At 38.7% G+C, this 26014-nt stretch overlaps 1 protein-coding gene across 1 annotated transcript in view; it reads right to left on the bottom strand.

Moving 5' to 3' along the window:
* LOC120532052 (protein unc-13 homolog B-like) overlaps window positions 1-26014 on the bottom strand; it is an 812076-nt gene that overhangs the window by 56856 nt on the left and 729206 nt on the right. Inside the window, exons 35-36 of the mRNA XM_039757963.1 lie at window positions 2414-2537; window positions 1523-1579 (exon numbers count right to left, since the gene is read on the bottom strand). Of these exons, the coding sequence (XP_039613897.1) occupies window positions 1523-1579; window positions 2414-2537 (181 nt within the window). The remainder of the gene's footprint in view (window positions 1-1522; window positions 1580-2413; window positions 2538-26014) is intronic.

Below are 26014 nucleotides of genomic sequence, written 5' to 3'. Positions count from 1 at the left end.
TCAATTTTAATATTTAGTATATCGTTACAGTAGTAGTTTTCAATTGCTGGACAGAAAATGTCAATGAGAATTTAGAATGGTAAATGAGTAATCCATGATATATCATTCTTTAAAATTACTATGTTGAAATCACCCCAAGATTATAAACTCCATTTGTTATGGGTATCCCTAGCTCTGCCACACATTAAAGTTCAAGTCTTGCATTGTATTTTTGGTATTTATGAATGCCAATTCTAGTTCACTTTAGTAATAGTTGGGTATCTACTTGATGGATATACCAGTATTTTAAAGCTGGTGTTACTATTAGTAGTTTTATATTTTATACTTTACTACAGACAAAGACACAATACTGTTCACTTCAATAAATGGAGGTACATTAATAAAAGGCCATTAAATGGGATTTCCATTTTTGCTGTGGCATTTAAAGGTATTGAGTAATTTCACGGGTATTGGTATCAAATACAAAACTTCTGGCATTGTAACATTCTGTAGCTACATTCATCTTTTAAGAGAGATTTGCCCAAGTTTTATGGTGTATACACTTTTCGTTCTTTTATGAATAAACAGTATTACTTTATTTGAAATCGCCTTTTTATTAATATTATTATTTATGGTTTTAATTTGTTTGAGATAAATTGTTACCTGCAAGTTCATATATCAGATGGAACAGTAGTTAGTGGTCCTGCTAGACAGCTGTAGAGCCCTAGACATTTTACCATTATCTGTGTGTAAATACTTTTCCAATATCCCAAAGACATGTGAATTAGGTAAATTAACACCAAACCACTAAGTGTAGGTATATGTACAAATGTATCCAGTGACAGACCAGTGCTCCATCCAAGTTTGGTGTGTCCTGGGATCGGTAATGGTTCCTGGCAACACTAAACTGGATATGCAGGTTAGAAATAGGTAAAGGTTCTTAGTTTAGGTGATTTGTAATGCAGAAGATAATTTATCATGTCAACAGACTGCAATAAATGCTTTGAAACCATTGTTACACTGTATCAACAAAAGGTTATGAACTGAAAAACCCAAGTGCTTATTGCATATCATGCAATAAATAAATACAAAAATATGGTTAATCATAACAAGTATGTAAAATGTGTCTGTATTCACGGAAGGAACCAATTCAAGGAAACCATCAAAGCTGCCAATCAATAAAAGAAAAATGGAAAAATGTGAAATTCATAAAGAAGACATTTCTACTGACATATGATATGCATCTTTTGCCAAACTTTACTGCCTCTTTTATAGCACGGCTACAGTAAGCACAAAAAGGATGGGATGCACACTTATGTAATGCCCATAAATGAAGTTGTGAATATTTCAGACAGTCCTTGGCTAAAGAGCTAAATTCAACAATAGAAGCACTACATTAATAAAAAAGAACTCATCAATGTTGAAAGCAGGGACAAAGAATATTTCTTTAGGGGTTAAAAATCATGCACTACAAGCCACAGAAGCAATCCGGGCATGCAAGGAACACAGCAAAAAACATATCCAAGCCAATGTGAAGAGATACCTTCAATTTGGAGAGATGTCCCAGTTCCTTTGCTGCTGAGAAGATCAGCTGTGTTCCCTGCACCAAGCGAACATTAATAGAACAGGTCAAAAGAAACAGAAATGTTAAACTTTGCAAGGTTGGAAGAGGAAAAAAAACAGGGATAACAAGATAACATTGTGAGAAGAGACAGAATAATGCAGAATAGATAAACGAGTATATGCAAGACACAAAGATTTTGCCAAAAGGTAAAAAAAAGGGTAGAGGTTAACAACTGACAGGAAGCACAAAGCAGAACGTTTCAGATTTTAGTTCTTATTGCAAACAGACCAACTCACCACAATGAGAATATAAAGGTACCTACGGTATCTTTGATTAATAAGAAAAAAGCAAGGAAGAGGTAATGAAAGATTGAAAAACATTATATAAAACCAAAGTTAGGCCAGTGGTGATAATTGAATAAATGAGCACTGTCAGACATAGAGGGTGCCTATAAATGAAAATCATTGTGAAGGGTCCATGAAAAATTGTCATAGTAACATAGAAAGCAACAAGGCCACTCATCTAGCTGTAAGAAAGCAAGCAGAAAAGTTAATGTAAATGTTGCCAAGTCCATGAGAGATTTTTAGTTTCAGCACAAACATCACTATTAATGGTTCGCTGAGATGCATGATTTGAGCCCTTGTAATATATAGATTTTAGAAAGATCCTTCAAACCTTTTAAAGATATGTCCCCTGGTAAGGCAATGGCCCTTTCTTATGGTAGTTCTGGCATTAAACCATATGTGTTGCACAAGTGCCATGACATACAACACATAAAGTGAGTTTATAAACAAATTAGGTCTTGTTAAATGAGACGGTTTTGCTATCAAATAATAATTTATACAACAGACAATAGGATCTGGTGCTCACCGAAACATCTGTGAGAGGGGGCAGGACAATGGTTTTTTCCAGAGTATTTATCACTATCCTCCAAAGATCTTTTAACACCCTCTTCAGTACTGTCTTCTCACACACCTTTGCAAACAACATCAGACTGTTGGGATAAAAAGAGAAAAATCAATTTACGAGATGGCAGATCAGTGGATCTAATTTTTATTGACATTCTGTTCTAACTGATCCTATAGCACCCTAAGCAAAATGTACTTGAAATACAAAAAACAAACAGATTAATTTTTTTTTTTGGACACAAGACAAAATACAAAACGGTGAACAAAAATGTTTTGTGAAAGATACAGAATATACTGCAAAACAGACTTTTTTAACTAATATAATTGTCATCAAGAGATATTGTCCTTTTTTTTGTATACACAGATAGGTCTCCTTCACATGCTTTGAATATATTTGCTCTTCAATCTCATGTCTACATGTCTACAGTATATATTGTGTACGTGTTGTTCAGCATTTTTAACTTAACTGTATGTTTTTCCATGTTTTTTTTTCTTTTTACCGCTGCATTATCATTTTAGCTTTATTATTTTTTCTATACTTGTAATGCTCATTACTTAAGATAATTAGTATGTTCTTATTTTTGATTAATGTTATTGCCAGAAAGGGATTCTACTCCTTTGGGCACTTCAACAAGTCCCTTAACCTCAAAATTGCTCCTGGGACACTGTACAATGGCTGACCCTGAGCTCTGACCTTCAAAGGTCATACAAAAAGACAATGTCCCCTCAAGGATTAATAAGGTATATTAAAAAACTAATTATATAATATTTTTATATTTTAAAGATATATGTAAATAAAATATTACTTTAACAATGGATATTTGTATATACTTGTGCATTCTCATTTCTGTTAATATCTGTATATGACCCAATATGTATTGTTTGTTTATTGCTTTTTTCCTTAGTGGCTTACTACTCACTCTTGGCTCTGAAGAAGAGCCGAATTTCTGAAACACATTAGCCTTTATTTCTTTTTTTTATTAAATTAATATTTGTTTATCACAGATAAACACAGTATAGCGCACAGTATGTTAGATAATATGAGATACTAGTATATGTTTAAGTAAAACAAAATAAAATTACAAAAATTTGTTCACTCAGAACTATAAGCAATTCCATATATCATTGAAACAAACAAAATATGTACTCATAAACCAGATTAAAACCCCCACACTCACCCAGAATGTTAGCTTTTTCAAGCTGATGGCCTAGTAAACTGGACATTGCACTTTGAGCTCTTAAATATTCCTTGTGGACTCTGAATACATGGACATTGCTTCACACTGGCCACATGAGACCAAGAAGTCTACTGTGTTCATTAGTATTGAATTTATCCTGCATGTATATACACAAATTTCGAATGAATGAAAAAGAGTTAATTTAACGTAGATCTTTTTTGCTGAATAATAACCTGCTCCTTACTTAAAGTTATTTGATGAGTTACCTGTTATATTAATGGGGTATCATTCTTAGTTTATGATTAAGTATATAGTTATAAGTACAACAGGAAGAACTCAGAAAGATTGTTACAAACATTCAATTTGACAGAAAAAAAATACGGAGTATCATCAAAATAAAAATGAAAATTTAGATTGTGCCATCGATCAACATGGCTGAATAAAAGTGCATATAATGAAAACCAAATTGGTACAGGAACACGACTACTCATTGTTACTGATGACGATTATATCTGTTTGCCGATCACAAATGAAAATTTCCTATTTTACAAATAAGAGGTGAACCATTCCAGATCTCATTGAGATATGCCAGCCCAGTATCACTATATATTAACTAAAATTGCATTGCCAAGAGTATCAAAGTTGTCCTTATATATAGCAATTCAAACACAGACCAGTCGCATGCAAGATGATCAATACTGGGCGCACATGCATAATAGCTTCATGTTATACAGTACACAGAGACACAGAGTACCAAACACAATGACTTTTCTGTGGACATTGCTCAATGACAGCATTCTAGCTGACTGGTCCTTGAATTGTTTGTATATACATTCTTTGTGCTGCAAGGAATAGAGTGATTTATAGAATTAATTAAATGTATTTATTTATTGTACTAAAACTTAAATTGGCCTTTTCTTGGCATTCCTAAAGTTGACAAAATGATATAAACATAAGTTGCTCAGTTCTTTTGATAAATGATTAATTTTAGAGAAAAAAAATTCCAATAGAGTACTTCACTTACATACTGTAAATTATAAATTCTTCATAAGTTATAAAAATTCAGCTCTTATTCATTTCTCATCAACAAAACATACAAGATAATTTGTACTCTTGGAGCTGTTAATGCCCAGAGCGTTACAAAAGAAATCTCTAGAGAATCACTGGTCTAGATGAAATTATGGATATGTGTGGAGCTCAGCTGGGATTGATAGTTGTGAGTTGGGTTTGTGGGTCATAATAATGGAACTGATTTATGAATTAAGATTTACATATCTCTGGTTTTCTTATTACTGTCAGAATGAAAAATATAATCAAATAAGTCCCTTTTCAGCTGAAGGTGATCCTTACTTTTCAAGTAGGTCTCCTGGAAAAATTGTATCTCTGCTCTTTTTTTCCTGTTAAGGTCATAATTGAGACCTTGAACATTTCAGCTTACAAAATTTACTTAATAACTGATAAAAAGAAACACCAGACCCTTTCCAAACAGGACTAAGATCAGACATGTACGAGTAGGGGAAAGCTATATGGACCAATTGACGGTAATTCCATGCCAGGCCAGGGGGTGGCGGGGTGAGTACTGTACTTGTATTGTTGTCTCTGCAGACCAAACATGGAAAACTTGTCTGATTCATCCCTGAAGATGTCACATCCAGTATAGGTGCTCAGAAGAATGTCACTTCTGGTTCCGGTGCCCAGAAGCACACCACATTCAGTTACGCCACCCAGAAGCATGCCACTTCTTGTTATGGTGCCCAGAAGCACACCACTTCCGGTTCTGTTACATCACTTCTGGTCTAGGCATTTAATGCTTCCATCTTAACAACAGTTCTTCAGTTATTATTTGGACTCCATCGAAGACACATCTGTGTTAATTTTCAAACCCATCGCAGCCAGGGATATTATATGTGTGGCTGCCCCAAACGTTTTTTTAAGTGTGTCGAGTCTAATCATTTCACAGTGGTGTAGTTGGCAGGATGATGACCTCCTTATTAGACTGGAAGTCTAACATCAACAAAGACTCGACACACTACGCAAACCTACAACGAAAGAAAGGTCAGATAGGTAAGTACCATTCCCAAGTCGCAAAGATGGGGTCAATTGTGTCAGGGAAAGCTGGAGTGTGCTTCAACCCACCAATCTTTTAAAGGCACCTGGGAGTGTTGGAAGGGGACCTACAGGCTAGAGCTGGTTCAGATGGGAATGCATTGGGGATTTACTATGGGCTCCCGAGTAAGGGGACCGTTCCAAAGTTCCCTACAAAAGAGAAATCTTTTGAGAAAGGTGGGGGTGCCCTGGGTTGGCAGGCAAGGAATGTAATGGCCTGGACATCTACGTCCAACAGGGCGATAAATAAACAGGCATTTAAATTATGGGCAAAGGTAGAAAAGTGGCTAAGGCCACATGAGAATAATACCTACCAGGTAGTAGAGCAGGTAGAATGTGCCTTACTGTTCCGTGCCCTGCCTGAAAATATCACCTGGCTGGCCTGAGGACATATCAGTATGATCTCAACAGTTGAGATAATAGATCAATTAAGAGCAGAAACCTGCTTGGGAGATCCAGAATGGAACTCATGTGAACTCAGACATACTTGCATCCCTAACATTGAGCCCTTTTACTATAATGCAAAACTTACTCTGGTGGAACCTAATGCATGATGAAGGGTTCCACGAAACAACAAAGGTGTCTGTAGAGTGATATGGAGGGAGGGGCGGTGTGCTCTGGATTTTTCACATTCCGGAGTAGCGCTGGTTAATGGTCACAAGGTTACATCTTTATTTGATTCTGACAGTAACATTTCCATTGTTGCTGGCCATCTAGTGTTACCATAAGAGTAGCTAAAAGTTAAGACCAGTCTGACCTGTAGTCACTGGGATGTCCGGTACTATAAATCTGCAAGCTGTTATATCTGCCACAACGGTGTTTTAAAAAACTTGGTGGTGGCCGTAATGAAAAATTCTCTGTTCCCTGTGATACTAGGTAGAGATTGGTCAGATATTAATCATAGTATAACACTCGCTACTCCCACACAAGCGCTAGGTCTAGTCATGGATGCAAACACAGCGTTCTTAGTTACCTCCATGCAGTGTACATAGCCGGAAGAGAGATGGAGTTTGGCCTCTAACAATGACACAGACACACCGGGGACATCGCAGAACAATACATCATCATCAGGTGCTGTGCTGACCCGACCCTCTAACATGTCTGCAGTTTCAATTTAGGCAGACCCCGACTTCATTTAAAAGGGAGCAGTGGAATGATGACCCCCTTAAACTGACAAAAAATGCATGAATTTTTGATAGATGGCCAACGCACACTACATCCCATGACAAAGGTTCTCCACTTTGTATTAAATAACGACCTTTTGTATCGGGTGGCAGAACACGAGGGGGAGGTAAGGTCACTGTTGTTAGTACCATGGACTTACTGGCGTTAAGTCTGTGAACTAGCTCACACCTACCTCCTGGAAGCCCATCTCAGCCCCGAGAAAACACTAGAGCGGATTAACCTTAGATTTTTTTTGTCCCAGGATTAATGAGGAGGTCCACTGCTTTTGCATGTCCTGTCCGGAATGTCAATTGCGGCAGATTCCTAGGAGGGACCATGCTCCTCTAGTTCCCTTACCCTTAATTGATGTCCCATTTGAGCGAATTGGGGTCGACCTGGTTGGACCCCTAGAACCCTCAGCCAGAGCACATAAATATATAATGGTCCTGATAGATTGTGTTACCCAATATCCCGAAGCTGTTCCATTGCACTCACTGACATTGAAAGCTATCGCACAAGACTTGGTAGGGGTCTTTGCACAAGTTGGCATCCTCAAAGAAATCCTGACAGATCAAGCGATGCCTTTTACCTTGGAGACTTTCGGGGAGATGGCCAAATTACTGAAAAAAAACCATTTAACGACTTCAATATACCATCCTCAAACAGATGGTCTAGTCAAGAGGTTTAATCAAGGATTGAGGATAGAAGAACCTGGGATCAGCTCCTCCCCCTCATCTTTTATGCATACTGGGAAATCCCACAAGCCTCTATGGGATTCTCACCCTTTGAATTATTATATGGACAAAAACCTCAAGGTATAATGGATATTTTAAAAGAGGGTTGGGAAGAAGAGGCCCTCCCCTCTATAAATATACTTGAGTATATCGCACAGTCACATGATAGATTTGCAAAAGTTAGACCTATTCTAAAATCTCACATGGAGAAGGCGCAAGCAGCCCAGCTCTGTTGCTACAACTGTGGTGCATCTCTTCAGAAGTTCCGCCCGGTGGATCACGTCATGATTTTGCCTAACACTCCAAATTACTGGCACATTGGCAAAGCCCATATGAAGTTAAGGAGAGGAAGGGGCTGGTCGATTATTTGGATTTACCACGTAAATTTGCTGAAACTGTGGATGGAAAGGGACCCTGATCACTCCTCCGGACAGCTCCGCTCACTCTTAATCCTTAACTTCGGTGATAATCTGACTCGCCTATAATGACAGGAGCTCGAAGCAGTTATCGTGTCTGTCCCAGAGGTAGTGAGTGAGAAACCCAGACGAACCTCCTTGGTTGTGCATGACATCATGACAAAACCTGGGGTAATATCCCGAGAATGCCCATATTGTCTTCCCAAGGCAAAAAAGGCGGAAATGGAGCTGGAGATCAAACGAATGCTGGATCAAGGTGTGATACAGGAGAGTTATAGTCCCTGGTCCAGCTCTATCGTATTGGTTGGAAAGCCTGACAGGAGTTTTGTAATGACTTCCATTGGAGTAACCAAATCTCCCAATTCGATGCATATCCAATGCCATGAGTGTACCACCTCCTCGAGCAGCTAGGAAAAGCCAAATTTTTGACTACCCTTGATATGACAAAAAGGTATTGGCAGGTTCCCTTAATGGACTCTGCAAAGGAAAAGACAGAGTTTAGTACCCCTAGTGGACACTGGCAGTATCATGTTCTTTCATTTGGATTACGTGGGGAACCTGTAACCTTCCAAAATCTAATGGACAAAGTGCTCCGTTCTCATAATTCTTATAGTGCTGCCTCCTTGGATGACGTCATCTATTCCAGCACCTGGAAGGAATACCTACACCAGATTCAAGCTGTGCTGCTGTCGCTAGCGGGAGCCGGTCTTCGTATTAATTCTTTAAAAAAAAAGTCCACTCACATATAAGAACAACGCAGCTACACCAGGCATAAAGGTGAAAGATGACACCATTTGGATGCAGCAACAGATCCGTCATCCATATGTTTCTTGGGAGGGAGGGGGTTGCTTCTGTTCTCTTTCTGCAATGTAGAACCCTCGTCCTAATTTGAGTTCACCTCTGCTATAGCATGTCTTTATTTGAAAACAGCAGTGTCAGATCGGGGCAAGTGTAAAAACTGAATACAATAAAAAAAACGCTAACCTTTACAAGTACCATAAATTTACACCAGCTGTTACAGACTCAAATTAAATGTATGTATTTAATTTGTAATAGTAAGAATAAGAGCAGCTCACAACTCAAAACGGAGACATCTGGTATCGAACCACGAACATCTTGATTACAAGTCAGCAGTTCTTACCACTGTGCCACCAAAGTGGTCGTGTTAAGGGTGTGTCAATGTTGCACCCAAATGCAAGTTTTTTCTGCAGTTATATTCTTGAATAAAAGCACACTTGGTTTGTTATACTTGTATATTTTGTGAAAGTATTTATTTGATATTTGGACTTCAGGCTTCACACATTATACACTTCATGTCTACATTTTGTCAACTATTACTAAAACATGAAAAACATTTTTGTTTTAATGATGTGTTTACATAGATTGTTGTTAGACACGGAACACACATGAAATGAATGTATTCCAAATAACGATATATTATTTACTCTATACAACTCCTGGCAACTCATACGCAGGTAAACAGACTTGAGCTGAGAGAACTTTCCGCCCCTTCTGCATTTGTGTGTGGATGGGATAGCAGGCTGCTTGTGTTGATCGACACATTTACAACACAAAAGACTCTGACAGAGAGGTGCGGACAGATTTAAAGTGGGCCTGGGATTACATGTTTTTTCGTAGGCTTTGGTAATTCTAGTGTTAAGCAAGTATATTCCCCATATACATTGTATTAATATTTTGTTTCAATTTGATGTTAACTAGTCAAATTGTTTTGAGAGCAGGTATGGGGGCTAAATTTGGTCAATTTATTAGCAAAAATAGGCCACTGAAAATGTTAAGTGAAACGGTTTAAAAATTATTGAATTTCAATACACATCAATATTAAACCATTGAGTTGCCTGGATCTTACGGGTGCATTTATTAATTCTTTGGGGACAACACTTCTAGAACTTGGGCCTTTTTTCTGAGAAGCAAAATTTTTTACTGACACTATGAAAGGACCAGTTTTTAACCCAGCCACAGGGGATGCACAAACCAGTGTGTTCCAGATAAATGGAGAGGGTTACATTAGGAAGGATATCAGGTGAAAAATTTTTCCAAATGAATATTCGGACAATACAGATTTCCATACCGGATCGGTTGAGGCCCAAGTAAACAACGGCCGCCAACAGTACTGTTAACCAACAGGGTGCCAGCAGAAATTGGGATACTGCCCAAGAAGGAAGAAGGAGAAGAAGAGGGGGAAAACATGTCCAGAGGCAGGAGGAGAAGAAGAAGGTAAAAGGAGTGGAAGTTAGGGTAGGAACCTTGAATGCTGGCAGTATGACTGGTAAGGTTAGAAATTTAGCTGATATGATGGCGAGAAGGGAAGCTGATATATTGTGCCTGCAAGAAAACAGATGGGAGGGGAGTAAGGCCAAGTATATCAGAGGTGGGTTCAAATTGTTCTACCATGGTGTGGATGTGAGGCAAAATAGGGTGTTATCCTGAAGGAACAGTATGTCAAGAGTGTTTTGGAGGTGAAAAGAGTGTCAGACAGAGTTATTATTATTAAGCTGGAAATGGAAGGTGTGATGATGAATGGTGTTACTGCATATGTCCTGCAAGTTGGATATGAAATGAATGAGAAAGAAGATTTCTGGAGTAACTTGGATGAAGTGGTGGAGTATGTACCCAAGTGAGAGAGAGTGGTAATTGAAGCAGATTTCAGTGGACATGTTGGTGAAGGGAATAGAGAAGAGGAGGTAATGGGTAGGTACGATGTCAAGGAGAGTACTGCAGAAGGTCAGATAGAAGAGGATTTTGTGAAAATGAAGGACATGGCTGTGGTGAATACATATTTGAAGAAGAGGGAGGAATACGTGGTGAAATACAAGAGTGGTGGAAAGATGTACACAGGTAAATTATATCCTATGCAGGATGGTCAGTTTGAAGGAGACTGGTGACTGCAAAGTGGTGGCAGGGAAAGCATAGTTAGACAGCATAGGATGGTGGTCTGTAGGATTATTAAGAAGAGGAAGAGAGTGATGGCAGAGCCAAGGATCAAATGGTGGAAGTTAAAAGATGAAGACTGTAAGGTTGAGTTCAGGGAGGAGGTAAGACATGTACTGGGTGGCAGTGAAGATTTAGCCTATAGCTGGGCAACTACAGTAGAAGTAGTAAGGATAACATCTAGAAAGGTGCTTGGCATGACAGAGGAAGGAGGATAAGGAAAACTGGTGGTCAAATGGGGAAGCACATTAGATTAGATTAGATTGCTGATGAAGAAGTGGAATGCACAAAGAGACGGCAGAACAAAGAGATCAGGTGTAAGGTGAAGAGAGAGGGGTGGTGAAGGCAAAAGAAAAAGTGGTATTATGAGTTATATTTTAGAGGTTGGACACTAAGGAAGGAAATTGAGGACCTGTACCGATTGTCTAGACAGAGGGAACTAGCTGGGAAAGATGTGCAGCAAGTTAGAGTGATAAAGGATAAAGATGGAAGCATACTCACAAGCGAGTAAAGTGTGTTGAGCAAATGGAAAGAGTACTCTGAGAAGCTGATGAATGAAGAGAATGAAATGGAGAACAAGAGAGAGAAGGTTGGATGGTTAGGGAGATAGGGAATCATGAAGTGCAACAGATTAGCAACAAAGAAGTAAGGACAGCTATGTAAAGGATGAAGAATGGAAATGCTGTTGGTCCAGATGACACATCTGTGGAAACATGGAGGTGTTCAGGAGAGATGGCAGTGGAGTTTTAACCATATCCTTCTATATAAAAGCGGTCGGGATTGTCCTTCCGCCCCGTGAGTGCTACGCAGGAGCGGAGTTTCACACATGCCCCGTCCATTTTGCAATGCACGATGGGATTTGTAGTTTTGTTTTTCCAGGTAAAAGATGATTTTCTAGACTGTGCGATACCTTCTTCTTCTTTCTTACTATATAAAAGCGGTCGGGATTGTCCTTCCGTCCTGTGAGTGGAAAGCGTAGCGGTATTCCGCTTATCACAGACTTACTACTTGCAGCTTGCAGTACGAAGTGACATGATGTGAGCAGAGGTCTGGTGCTCCCATTGTTCACTTGCTTTTGTGCGCGATGCGCTGGAAAAATAGGCAAAATTATGTCTCTGGAAATAATTAATGTTGATGGAGTACAAATGCCTCACCGCGTAGTAAATATCAGGGGGGTTCAAAAGGGCGACCTCAATATAGAGAAAAAGTTTAAATTTCATCACAACAATAAGAGAAACTACGAGTATTAAAGTAATACCGCTCAAATGCAATATAACCAAATTAATGAGTTTGTATAAAATATCAAATTGATCTACATATTGAACTGCCTTAAGAAGTGGTCAACTTAAAAGTCAGTCGCCTTAAAAGGCGGGTCAGCCTAGATGTTTAATGAAATCTTGAAAAGTGAGATGATGCCTGAGGAGTACACTCCTAAGAAGTGTACTGGTACAGATTTTTAAGATTAACTGGGATGTTCGAACTGTTGTAACTATGTTTGGTTTTCCTAATGTAATCTGGGCAATTTTACAGATGAATAAAACTGATGTGTCAAAACAAGAAGTAATGGGAAAGAGTGGAGGAAGTTAGGTCAAAAAGGGAGGTGATGATTAGTGAGCACCAGTATGGTTTCATGCCGGGAAAAACACTACAGATGTAATGTTTGCTCTAAGAATGTTGATAGAGAAGTACAGAGAAGGCCAGAAGGAGTTGCATTGTGTCTTTAAGGACATGGTAAAAGAACATGATAGGGTGCCTACTGAGGAGTTGTACTACTTTATAATTATGTAAGAGTGGTACAGGATATGTACAAGAGAAGAGTGACAGTGGCAAGGTCTGCTGTAGGAACAACGGATGCCTTCAAGGTAGAGGTAGGGTTACATCAGGGGTCAGCTCTGAGCCCTTTCTCATTTGCAATGATGATGAACAGGTTGACAGACAAGATTAGACATGATTCCCCATGGACTATGATGTTGTGATCTGTAGCGAGAGTAGGACAAAGGACAAGGAGACCCTGGAGAGGTGCAGATATGCTCTAGAGAGAAGACAAATGAAATTCAGTAGGAACAAAACAGAATATATGCATGTGTGAATGAGAGGGAGGTAAGAAGAACGGTGAGGATGCAAGGAGTAGAGCTGGCGAAGGTGGGTGAGTTTAAATACTTGGGATCAACTGAACAGAGTAACAGGGAGTGGGGAAGAGAGTGCAGGCCAGATGGAGTGGGTGGAGAAGAGTGTCAGGAGTGATTTGTGACAGATGGGTACCAGTAAGAGTGAAAGGGAAGGTCTACAAGGTGGTAATGAAACTAGCTATGTTAAATGGGTTGGAGATGGTGGCACTTATCAATTAAAGGAGACAGAGCTGGAAGTGGCAGAGTTAAAGATGTTAAGATTTGCATTGGGTGTGACAAGGATGGACAGGATTTGAAATGAGTACATTAGAAGGTCAGCTCAGGTTGGAAGGTTGGGAGACAAAGCCAGAGAGGCCAGATTGTATTAGTTTAGACATGTGCAGAGCTGCGATGTTGGGTATATTGGGAAAAGGATGTTAAGGATGGACCTGCCAGGTAAGAAGAAAAGAGGAAGGCCTACGAGAAGGTTTATAAATGAGGTGAAATAGAACATGAAGGTGGTGGGTGTAACGCAGCAAGATGCAGAGGACCGGAAGATATGGAAAAGGATGATCTGTTGTGGCAACCCCTGAAAGAAAGAAAAAGATGACCTTAAAAGGAGCAGTTTTACACCTATGGAGTTTTCACACTGGTGGGGAGGGAATGGATTTCCTCTGGGGAGTTGTTTTAGCTGGTGGTGAGCACTGGATGGGTAGGTCAAAAACAGTCAAATGTTTTAATGGACATGCTTCAAATATGAAAATCTTTTACTGACAGTTTCCAACCCTGACTGGAACCCACAAGAACAATTGTCAGAAAATCCACGGATATCCTGAGATGTGCCTGGAAGTTTTCAGAGCCTAGAAACTCCTCTTTATGCTAACAACCAACCAAATAGTTCAGAAGATTGCATCATAAAAAGTCTGATTCAGGTAAAGGCTGAATAAATCATGCTTTATGGATCCCATCACCAAGAACAGCCATTAACTTGGAAGGTAATCCTACACTGACACATATATGCATCACGTGCTGTGAAAAAATATTTTTTAAAATGTATTTATATTATTGAATAACAAAGAGCACATCAGAAAATGACTGCTAACTTGATATTTAGATAATTTCATATTCAGTACCAGAACCACCAATGATACCACCAGGTAAGTAGCTTGTGACTGATGTTGTCGTTCTGAAAACAAAGGTAAAAAAATGGTGTAATCACTATGGAAATACACATATGTATGCATTTGGTAACTTTACTTTCTCCTTACTATAATTGTCAAATTGCCTATTAAAGTTTGTCATATTAATCTCAATATAGCTTTAACAAGCTGTAGTAGGTTTGAACAATGGAAAATCCCAGCAGAACCTGTGTGATTAGAATGTGCTTGACAGTAAGTACTGTGTACACATACCACATAGTAGATCATAAAAAGAGTAACAATCTACTTTTACTTTTATAATTTTTGTAAAAAGGGTTTTATATTACAGATTACTTCAGAACAACCATGATGTTGATGTGGAAGATAAGGAAAAGGATGTGGTGTGATAAGGAAAAGCGTACCAAGAAACTTTCTAAAATCACACAAAGATTGTGCAACATAAAATATGAATAAAACAGTACAATATCTCTCTTTTATAAAAAAAAAAAATCCTGGAGAGAAACACAAGGGCGTCAAGACGTGATCTTCAAGTTAAGATCATGGAAGACATTTAAAAGAAACCGTGAGATGAAAGAGATTGGCCACAGAACGTCTCGCAGGGACCTTAAACATAAGACTTTGTGCCAAGAGATTGACCCAGGACCGTCTCGCGATGACATGGAACATGAAATTCTTGCAAGACATGCCCTACTTACAATCAATCTATACTAATAAAAGGCAAAGCTCTCACTCACTCACTGACTCATCACTAATTCTCCAACTTCCCGTGTAGGTAGAAGGCTGAAATTTGGCAGGCTTATTCCTTACAGCTTACTTACAAAAGTTGGGCAGGTTTCATTTCAAAATTCTACGCGTAAGGGTCATAACTGGAACCTATTTTTTTCCATATAATGTAATGGAGTTGAGTTGGAGATGGCCGTGGGGGGCGGAGTTTCGTGTGACATCATCACGCCTCCTACGTAAGTACGTAGAGAACAAGGAAGAACTCCAAATAGCGATGAGCACAAAACGCCATTTCACAATTGAGAAGGCATTTCAATTATGAAACATTATGAAGCAAATGATGCATACAAGCATATTCATAAGTACAGCTACTGCGGAAACAAAGCACAGCGTGAACCGTAAGTTTATATTAAATTAAGTTCATAGACAGGCTGCCACTACCGTTTGTAATTTAGTGCCTGCCCATATAAGGCCGTCCATCAGCGGCAATCCAATACAAACACTGCCGGTAAATATTCACAGGTGAAGGACTGTGCTTATGCAGAGGAAGATGAGATGCTCAGGGTGGTGTTTGGCACAAACTCATTGAAACTGCGAGAGAAACTTTTAAGTGCCGGGTCTTAGCTGACATTACACGAGATGGCACCAGCACAGCTGGGAACCTTCGATGCATGTGCACCAAGCGGCTCACGTGAACTGACGCAGTGCACAGACAAAAAGCAACATTTCCAAACAGTGCTGAACAAAAACCGAATTACACAATTGAGAAGGCAGCAAAAAAATATGAAGCGTCTGATACATACAATCATATTCATAAGTGCAGCTACTGCGGAAACAAAGCAAACGGTGGAAAAAGTGAATGTCCTGCTAAAGGAAGACAGTGTAAAAAAAAAAAAACCTGTGCATGCAGTTTGTCACATCTCGGATAAAGAGGAGGACGAACTGTTTATTGATGCAGTAAGAAACTAATCAATGAATGAAACCTCTTATCTTTACAACAATTGACAAACACGGAATGTAATTTGAACACAACACATCGTACAAATACGACCCTGATTGAAACAAATAATGATAATCAAATCCTTGATGACAGCAACATTCAATAACACTCACAAAACAATTACTGTATATTGACAATCATGTTACGTTATTTTAAAAATGTTCCCTTTTCTTTTTCATAACTTCTACTTCTCCACTGCGATACGCGGGTACATATATAAATGTATATATATACCCCGATCTACAGTACATACTCTGCATAGACAAGCCACACGCTGTGGCTAATTGTAGAGTCTTAAGCCTCTAACGCCGACATTCAAGGTTCGATTCCCGAGAGGGGATGCACTGAGTATGTATGCGCGCTACCCGATTCATTTTACCTTCGCATCTCCTTGGTTTGGGAGGTATGAAAAAATATTCGGTTAACGCAGAATCATGTTACGTTATTTTTAAAATGATTCCCTTTCTTAGCACAAGCACAGCTGAGAAGCTTCGATGCATGTACTCCATAACGCGTTAAAAAAAAACGCATTTAATCACACTTTCAATTCCAAGCAAACGGGAACTTTTGTCAATGCAATGCAATGTCAGTGCAATGTGCACACTGAAAAGCAAGCAAAATTAGATGCATTACAGAAAGCGGACTTTGTGGCTCTTATTGGGGATCATTGGACTTCCGTGACCGTTAGTAATTCTAATTACATCTAATTACAAAATGTTCAATGATCACACTGTTTTAGGCTAATGTACAAAATAATCTTGGCTAATGTTACTCAGAGTTTAAAGAGTAAGATGGTCAAATTACCTTTTATGTTTCTGACTTATTTTTTTAAGAAGAAAAACTGCACTTTATGGTGAAATTTTGGTTATTATTATTTAAAGACAATACTATTCTGAAAATGTACTTAAAGTACTTAAACTACCACTTTATTTTTAAGTCTGCCCAATTTTAACCAGGGATGATATTTTTGTTTCTGTTTTGAATTCAAATGCAGTTTAAAAGCTTTTTTTCAGAAATTAAAACAGCTTCAGTTTACAATATTCATGTCCATGTTTATTATTTGATTCTGTCGCCCACTAAAACCCTTTTAAATTAAAAAAACATTTGCAATTTGGGGCAAATTTACGTGTGCGATTACATACGATTAATCAAGATTAATTCTTACACAGCCTCTAATTAATTGGATTAATTTTTTTAATCGAGCCCCACCCCATATATATATATGTAGATATATATGTAGATTTGTATATATATATGTGTATATACAGTATATATGTAGATATGTATATGTGTATATACAGTATGTATATATGTGTGTGTGTGTATATATACAGTATGTGTATATATATGTATATATATGTATGTGTGTATATGTATATATATATATAACTGTGTATATATATGTGTATAGATATATATATATATATATATATATATGCCAGCAACACTCATGACAATGACAAAACAATTACATTGTCAATCATGTTACGTTATTATTAAAATGTTTCCTTTTCTTGTTACTTCTCCGCTGCCAATCGCAGGTATTTTGCTATATATATATATAAATCCATCCATTTTCTAACCCGCTGAATCTGAATACAGGGTCACGGGGGTCTGCTGGAGCCAATCCCAGCCAACACAGGGCACAAGGCAGGAACCAATCCTGGGCAGGGTGCCAACCCACCACAGGACACACACAAACACACCCACACACCAAGCACACACTAGGGCCAATTTAGAGTCGCCAATCCACCTAACCTGCATGTCTTTGGATTGTGGGAGGAAACCGAGCGCCGGAGGAAACCCACGCAGACACGGGAGAACATGCAAACTCCACGAGGGAGGACCCGGGAAGCGAACCCGGGTCTCCTAACTGCGAGGCAGCAGCACTACCACTGCGCCACCGTGCCGCCCTATATATATAAATATATATATATATATATAAATAGATAGATATGACAACAACACTCATATCAATGACAAAACAATTACATTAACAATCATCTTACGTTATTTTTAAAATGTTTGCTTTTCTTTTTCATAACTTCTTTAACACACTACTTCTCCGCTGCGAAGCGCGGGTATTCTGCTAGTATCAAATAAGCCAAGAGGCAGCAAAACATTCAGTCATCTAAAGGATTTAAGCACACATAGATCCAGAGCTCTCAGCGCATATAAAGCATATAAGGGCACTACGTTATAAATGAAACGTCAACGACTAAGCGAAGAAGAAAGCAGTGGGAAGAAAAGAGACTGAAAAGCGTTGGAGAGAAAAATGAGCAAAAAAGAAAAAGAATAATCTAGGTGCAAATTCAAAAAATAAGGAAAGTAATTATCAGCCTGGAACAAGTGGAACCGAAAAAAAAGCATGTCCAATCCGGCTCAGAATTAAAAGAAAGAGTAAAAGACAAAGTAGAACTTCATAAAGACATTCAAAAATATTGGCGCTAAACAGATACAGAGCAGGTTAGAGATTATGAAAACAGTGGAATTCAAAAGGCTCAAAAAAAAAAAAAGTTGGCGCGATACATACAGTGATGTGAAAAACTATTTGCCCCCTTCCTGATTTCTTATTCTTTTGCATGTTTGTCACACAAAATGTTTCTGATCATCAAACACATTTAACCATTAGTCAAATATAACACAAGTAAACACAAAATGCATTTATTGGTTACTTTGTTAAAAAAAACTATTAACTACTGATGATGTAGATCATTTTGTCTGTGCTGAAATTCCAAACAGAGAAACCTATACTGAAATTTGGTACAAAGTCATTAAACACATGTCTCATTGACCTCATTAAAAAGATTCAGCATATTGGGACTCACAAGATTCCAAATATTCTTTTTACAGAAGTTCTGAAATAAAAGTGAAACTATTGAAATAGCAACAATTCAAAGAAAAAAAAAATCTTAAAAGTGTGTATCCGGAAAACAAAAATTGGGGGTTGGCGAGCAAAGCGACCAGGGGGCGAAGCCCCCTAGTATTATCAATAATATTATTATTGCTACTTTCATTATTGATATATTAAATACTGTATATATGTAATGTATATGTATGCTTTAATAAAAATGTCAACATTTTAATAAGTGTATTATAGTCTTGATAAATTTTTGCCTGCATGAGTAGTGAACAATTAATGGACTGCCAACAGCAATCTTTATATATAATACACTATTGTGGCTGTTCATTTGTCTGTCCAGGATTTTAAATCACCTGTAACTCACAAACCGTTTGGCCTACTGACCTGAAATTTGGAACACATATACCACGTGACGTCTACTATTCGCTTTTGAGGTCATGATTGAACTCCAAGGTTATTCCTCTTTTTATTTTAATTTTATTTTATTGTAGAATCAACTCTAGGCAGCATCCAGCAGGGCGGCACATGCGTACGGGCGCTGTTCTCATCCCTACCACCTTCGTCGTCAATTCCCATACCTCTTCATATCTTAAATCATTCTTGAGGCAGATTGAAGACTTAAGTTCCAGCTGTAGTGAAAAATTAAAGAAAATGTACTAAATAATTACAACGAAAGAGGAGAAGAAGTGGTACGCTAGGATGGAGAAAAGAAGAGCTGCTCAGGAAGCAGCTGGCACATCAACTTCTGAGCAAACAAATGATAAACGTACAGAGAAAGAGTATGAAAACTACAGTATGAATGCTCAAGTCAAGTATATTCACTGCACGTTGTTGTGCAGTGCGCCGTTACTGGTATTTAATATAAGATAAAATAAATATTTGTATAATGGACAAAGGGCGGATTTCTGTTGGTAAATGCTTTCCTGCCACCTGAGGACCGACTGTCAGGATATCTGTTGCTGCCACTAGCAAGCTTCTAGGCGGCCACCCAAAAGTCCATCCATCCATTTTCCAACGCATTGAATCTGAACACAGGGTCACGTGGGTGTGCTGGAGCCAATCCCAGCCAACACAGGGCGCAAGGCAGGAACCAATCTCGGGCAAGGTGCCAACCCACCGCAGGACACACACACCCACACACCAAGCACACATTAGGGACAATTTAGAATCGCCAATCCACCTAACCTGCATGTCTTTGGACGGTGGGAGGAAACCCATGCAGACATGGGGAGAACATGCAAACTCCACGCAGGGAGGACCCAGGAAGCAAACTCGGGTCTGCTTTAAGACAATATAAATGGTTTTAGAAATGGAAAACAAGCTTTTAGGAACCAGCAGGATTTTTTTTTCTGTGATGATGACTAACTTATGAGCCAATTTAGCCTCCCAAGAGTCATTCTCTTGTAACTATGTGCTAAGTTGGTCCTGGCAATATAAACACAAACTGCCCAAAATCAGGCTATAAATGGTCATATCCAGGTTTTAACATTTGTTGGCTTTCTAGCAATGGGGAATTTGCTGACAGGTCAGGAATATCTGAGCCAAGCTTCAGATCTGTCATGCCTGCTGTGCTGGAACCCATAAACAGACTGACAAGGGACTACATCAGAGTCTGTATGGTGGGGGTGGCACATGCCAATACAAAAAGCCAATCTGCAGCAGTGTTCCATTTTCCTAATTTAATCAGGAAAATCGACTGTATTCTTATTGGATGTGGTTGTTTCAGAGTGGCAACCTGGAAGATTTCAAGGTGCATTCAACATATGCACATTCACAAGATGGTAGACCACATTAAATGATCTGCAGGAAAATTATCCCTTTATGCGATGTTCTAGCCAGCAGTGTGGTAAAACTACATGATCTGTATCATAAATGAACACACATTTTACATCTTTTCTGTAGGTAGGGAGACGTGCCATTTTATGTTGGTTCACATATGGAGCTTCAGACAATTAGTTGTTGCAATTTTGACGGTTGTCTGTATGCCAGGAAGGGGAGCTTCTGGAAATACATTTTTCAGCTTTTCGATCAACATGGTCTACCTATCTCTCTGCATGAAATTTCCTGACACTGCATTTTATGAGGGAGAAACTGGACAAACACTCTGACAAAGAATGAATTTACACAGGTTCTTCATCAAGCATGGCAACACAGATGTTCCTGTAGTAGCCCACTTTAACAGCTATGGACACTGTGAGAGGGACTTTAAAATTACAGTGCTTATGGGCAACTTCAGAACACAGCATGAGAGAAAAGAATGGGGAGTCAAACACATGCTAAAATTGAGCACATTACAATGTGGTTTAAATAAAGACAACAGTTTTATGGCCAGATACGAGGATTGTTTGCATCCGTCGGTCTGACACAGACAACCTGTCTACAGACCCACCTTGTATGCAACTCATCAGAAACTTCAAAAGACTTTGTTGGACAGCTATCTTATCCAAAGATTTTGACTTCACATTGTTCTCCTCTCTTGCTAAATGAATATTAGCCTGAAGAGGTCTATTATTTTTTTAAATTTAAGATGTATTACTTAAAGGTTTTCCAGTGTTGGTATTTGTCTTAGTGTGTATATAAAAACATGGGAACTCGAGTTTACATCTTGCTTGAAGAAGTGGCCTGAGTTGCCACGAAAGCTTGCATATTGTAATCTTTTTAGTTGGCCAATAAAAGGTGTCACTGTGCTCAACTAAAAGTATCCTTCTACATCAGTAGAAAAGTGATGTTCAATACTATTTGAGATTTTATTCTGAGCAAAATTGAATTCTCCTTACAGTGTCAAGTATTTTTTTTAGTATTTGGCAATTAATTAATGTAAGTGTACAGTAGGAATGTTTTTCCAATGAATATCTTCATGTTATCTGCGGTATACAAAAGAACCTGTTTAGAAGGGGCTCTCTTGTCATATTATCAATACATCAGATGTGGTTTAAGTTCAGTGTTTTTGTGGAATATCTTCACAATATATCATTGTGTTTAATTTTTCTGAACAGATTGAGGTTTGTTAACATTTTTTGACTTTTAAATGAAACAAAATAATATCTGAAGAAATAAAAAAGGGGAGTTCTTTATGAAAACTGGAATAACGCTAGATAAACAGTTAAGACTAGAGAATGGCATATATCAAAAGGAAAACAGCAAACAATCCTAGACAAAATGTTACCGATCATTTCTGTTCAATAGTCCATAAATCTCTCATTGTCAGCAACAAAGGAAGTAAAGACACCAACTGATAAAGTGTCCAGAAGACTGTTAATTGTAGAAAACAGAACTCTATGCATTTAAGTCCATTATATCTAAATGACTTTCAAAGGAGTAGGGGATTTTTTTAAAAGAACCAAAAGATTTGAATGATAACGTCCCAAGTTCAAAACCAAGCATCAGAAGTCTCATTTATAAAACTGCATGGAATTGAGTGTGAAAATATGGCTATACCAAAAAGCAGGAAAATGCAGACACAAAAATAATGATTTATAAAACCTGACATATGCACATTTCTGTGCAATTTACTTTTTTACATCACAATCATCTTGTAAATGTGCCTATTTGACCGTGCCACAAACTCCACCCAGTTGCCACCCTGAAACAACCATACATGAACTATGTTAATGAGCTTCGTACATATAGAATCATGATGTAGAAGACCATCATCATCCACGCAAAAATGAGTGTAGCACCTTGTCAGTCAGTTAATGGCACAACAGGCACAATGGAGCAAAGCTTGGCTGAGATATTCCTGACCTTTTGGCCAGTTCCCAGAGAAGTGACAACAGGTAGGCTATATAAACCATGGTTAGTATTACTAAGAATGCCTAAGGTTTGGTACATAAAGCAACAAGCATGTACAGATTAGATTTTAAGCTCTCTACTACTTCTTTTGGATAGAAAAAAACAACTTTATTTATATAAAATTAGGCATCTCTATTGTAAACATGAAATAGAATAAATGTTAAAAATACATATACTGTATCAAATGGGCTATAGTTGTGTGTGGTATTAGTCTAAAAAATTAAGTAATAGTAATTTAGAATGTACCAAGATAAAGAGTAATACTAGTTTGACAGTCAAATACATTACTAGTAATATGTCAGGTGGGTTCTGTCAAAATTTAATCCAATTTGATTGATGAGATTAAACCATGCCCCTTTTTAATTGAAGACCGGAAGTCCCGCCCCCACCAGCCATCTGTTGTTTGTTGACCTTTGATGACCTTTCCAGAAGTCCCCTCCCCCACCCACCGGATGTTTTGTTGACCTTTGATGACCTTGATCCGGGTCCCTGTTGATTGATGACAGGAAGTCACCACCCCCACCCATCTGTTGTTTGTTGACCTTTGATGACTTTTAGCCCCGGCCATCTGTTTTCCCAGGAAGCTTGCAAGGGTAATTTGATGGATGCCCCCACCCTCCTTGAACCCCCCCCCACCTGCTTGGCCACCTGCCCTAAACCATCTCGGTAGGGCAAGTCCAGACATGCCCAAGGTCTGCCTAGGCCCCGCCCCCTTGAGCCCATCACCACCCCCCACCATTTCCCAGCCCCCCTCTTCCCAAGACAAGTTCAGGCATGTTGCAGCCGGACCCTGTACAAGTTCAGGCATGTTCCTATGCATACCCATACTGAATGGCCTGCATAAGCCTCACCGATAGGCAGCACATGATGTCTGACCCCTCCAGTTCCGAGGACATACACACACACACACACATATGCTCCGGTCGAACCGGTCTAACTTTTCGCCGTTCCTGTCAATATTGCTTTAGGTAAGAATCCTGGTATCTATGTAACAATTGTTTTTAAAATATCTATCTATCTAATCGTTGCTATATCATTTGTAAACCCCCTTGTATTTTATCTAAGCCAAAACAGCCTTTTCCTTCCCATCTCCGTGAAAATCCTTTCACAGAACAACAACCGACATCCAAATCACAGACAGGCGCTGTGTTTAAAAGCCTTCAACAGCGCACACAGAAAGAAAATCAGTCTCTGCGCAGCCCCGCAGGCTTGTGCTTGTAGTTCAAAGCACACTGAAATACAAGCTGTCCGGCTCTCTCTGTCTACACAGATCAGACAGCCCCCCTGTGCGCGCCCGCGAACTGTCCAGTGCCGAACCTCTACGCGTACATGCAGGCAAGGGCACGTAGTTCGAAGCACACAGAAAGGATCTCTCTCTCTCTCTGTCTCTCCCTCTCTGTTCACACTGCCCCCGGAGTGCAGCTAGAGCCATCAGTCCAGGCCATATGCTCGGAGCTGTGTGTAAGTTCCCCTCATAACCTAACCCAGGCACGGGAGCATGCATGCTTGTCAACAGCTGAGCGTAAACCACCCCCTTCTTCCATCCACATGCGCTTAGCACGCAGCTACTTTTTCCCCCAAGACGGATGGATGTTTAAAAGTTAAAGGCTTTCATGATAATGTGTAAAACACGAGATAAATTGTTCGATATAAGCCCCTCATACACACACAGTTAAATTAGATGCAGCAGAACCCTTTTAAATTACGTTTGAGACGTCTAAATGCTATATGAATTAATATATTTATAATTTGTATTAAAATCGATCTAAAACAAACCCCTATTCTATCCATGTTAATCCTCCCCTCATGAAGAAATCCGGTTAGTTTTTCTAAAAGTTTGAATGCCTTAGAGCTCTGGGGAATCATACTTCAGACGTTAGGACCACTCAGGCCGTTTATGACCCTTAACCTCGTGGTCGGAGCAAAACAGAATGCGTCTGTTTAATCAAATCTACGAGTTACAACGGAATCTATTAATCAAATTCCGGATAACCATTAACCTCGTGGCCGGGTCAAAACTTTGGGAAAGATGAAAAAGGTCTTACGGAGATACGTACAGATGTTTAAACAAATCTATTAAGCAAATTCCGGACTTTTTTAGCGTCCGTCGAAAGTTGTTGTATTTAGACACCGGACAAAGGCCATTACACGGATGTCCGGGAAAATGATGGGGAAGCACTTGTTATTACAGATTACCGGGCACATTTCAAAAAATACAGCTTTTTTGAGTATATAAATAAGTGTTCAGACCGGTCCATTACTCAGCAGGCCGTTAATACTGAAAGAGGAAACCGAATCTCGTCGGAAACATCAATGATCACGGTATGGCATATTTTTGATTATTATATGCGCCAAACAAGTATGTTTTTAGAAAACAGATGGATGAACCCTTATATTTTATACTTACTATGAATAATTTCCATGTTTATTCTTAAGTGCGTGCGTGCGCGCACTCGTGTGTAGGCGCATGAGCGTGCTCGTGTGCGCGTATAATATAAGATGCAGCATTTATTTCCATCTATCTGTGTGTACGACGATTAATGTACAAATTCATAGGACTGAAGCAAACAATATTACAGACAAGACAGACAGATTCTACGTGTTTTAGGATTTGCTGCGGACAGTGATGATTTTAACTTTTTCCTTAGCTCATTTCTATAACATAGGAGCAATTTGACAAAGGAAAACTCTGTAAATACACTCGTGCATTTAAACGGAGATTTAAGAAAGCAGGTTTCTACTTTAGACAGATTACTCACCTTATCCCAGTTTTGTTCGTGCATGTAAAAGCACTCACTGTTGTTACACTAGCACAAAATTGAAATTTTCTGTCTACTCAAAAAACTAAAATTATTTCTATTAACACAGGTGATAACTGCAAAACATTTCACTATTTTTAATTAAAAAGTTAAAAACAGAAAAGCCCAATTATGATTTTTGTTTTGTCATGCTAGGGTTCTAGGGTGACACTTTTCCCCTTTATATTCTTTATAGGTCTTATGTAGACCTTAACACATATTCTTACCAAAATAGTTCATCACTTCCCAATTCCTGTAACTTCAGGTAATTAGACAGAGCTCCATAACGGGCATGAGAAAAGTATTATAGGTCAAATACACAGTGCCATAAAACAAAAGCACTGAATGCCACACAACCTGGTATTGCTAGATGTTTTGTTACCTGGAAAAAACAAAACATTTTCAGTAGCCACATAAAATGACCAGTTGCTTTAACATGAAAATAAAGCATCTTTAGAAAATAAAGCATCTAAAAGCATCTTTGTAAAGGTCCAATTTTAAAACATAAGAAAAATCCTTGTTTCCAAAAGAGTTCTGCCCATTTTTTCCAACAGTTTTCCTGAATGATCTTT

The sequence above is a fragment of the Polypterus senegalus genome, chromosome 7 (genome assembly GCF_016835505.1).
Source record: "Polypterus senegalus isolate Bchr_013 chromosome 7, ASM1683550v1, whole genome shotgun sequence".
Classification (NCBI taxonomy): Eukaryota; Metazoa; Chordata; class Cladistia; order Polypteriformes; family Polypteridae; genus Polypterus; species Polypterus senegalus.
The sequence above is the reverse complement of the archived record's forward strand: the minus strand, read 5'-3'. Positions and strand labels throughout refer to the sequence as shown.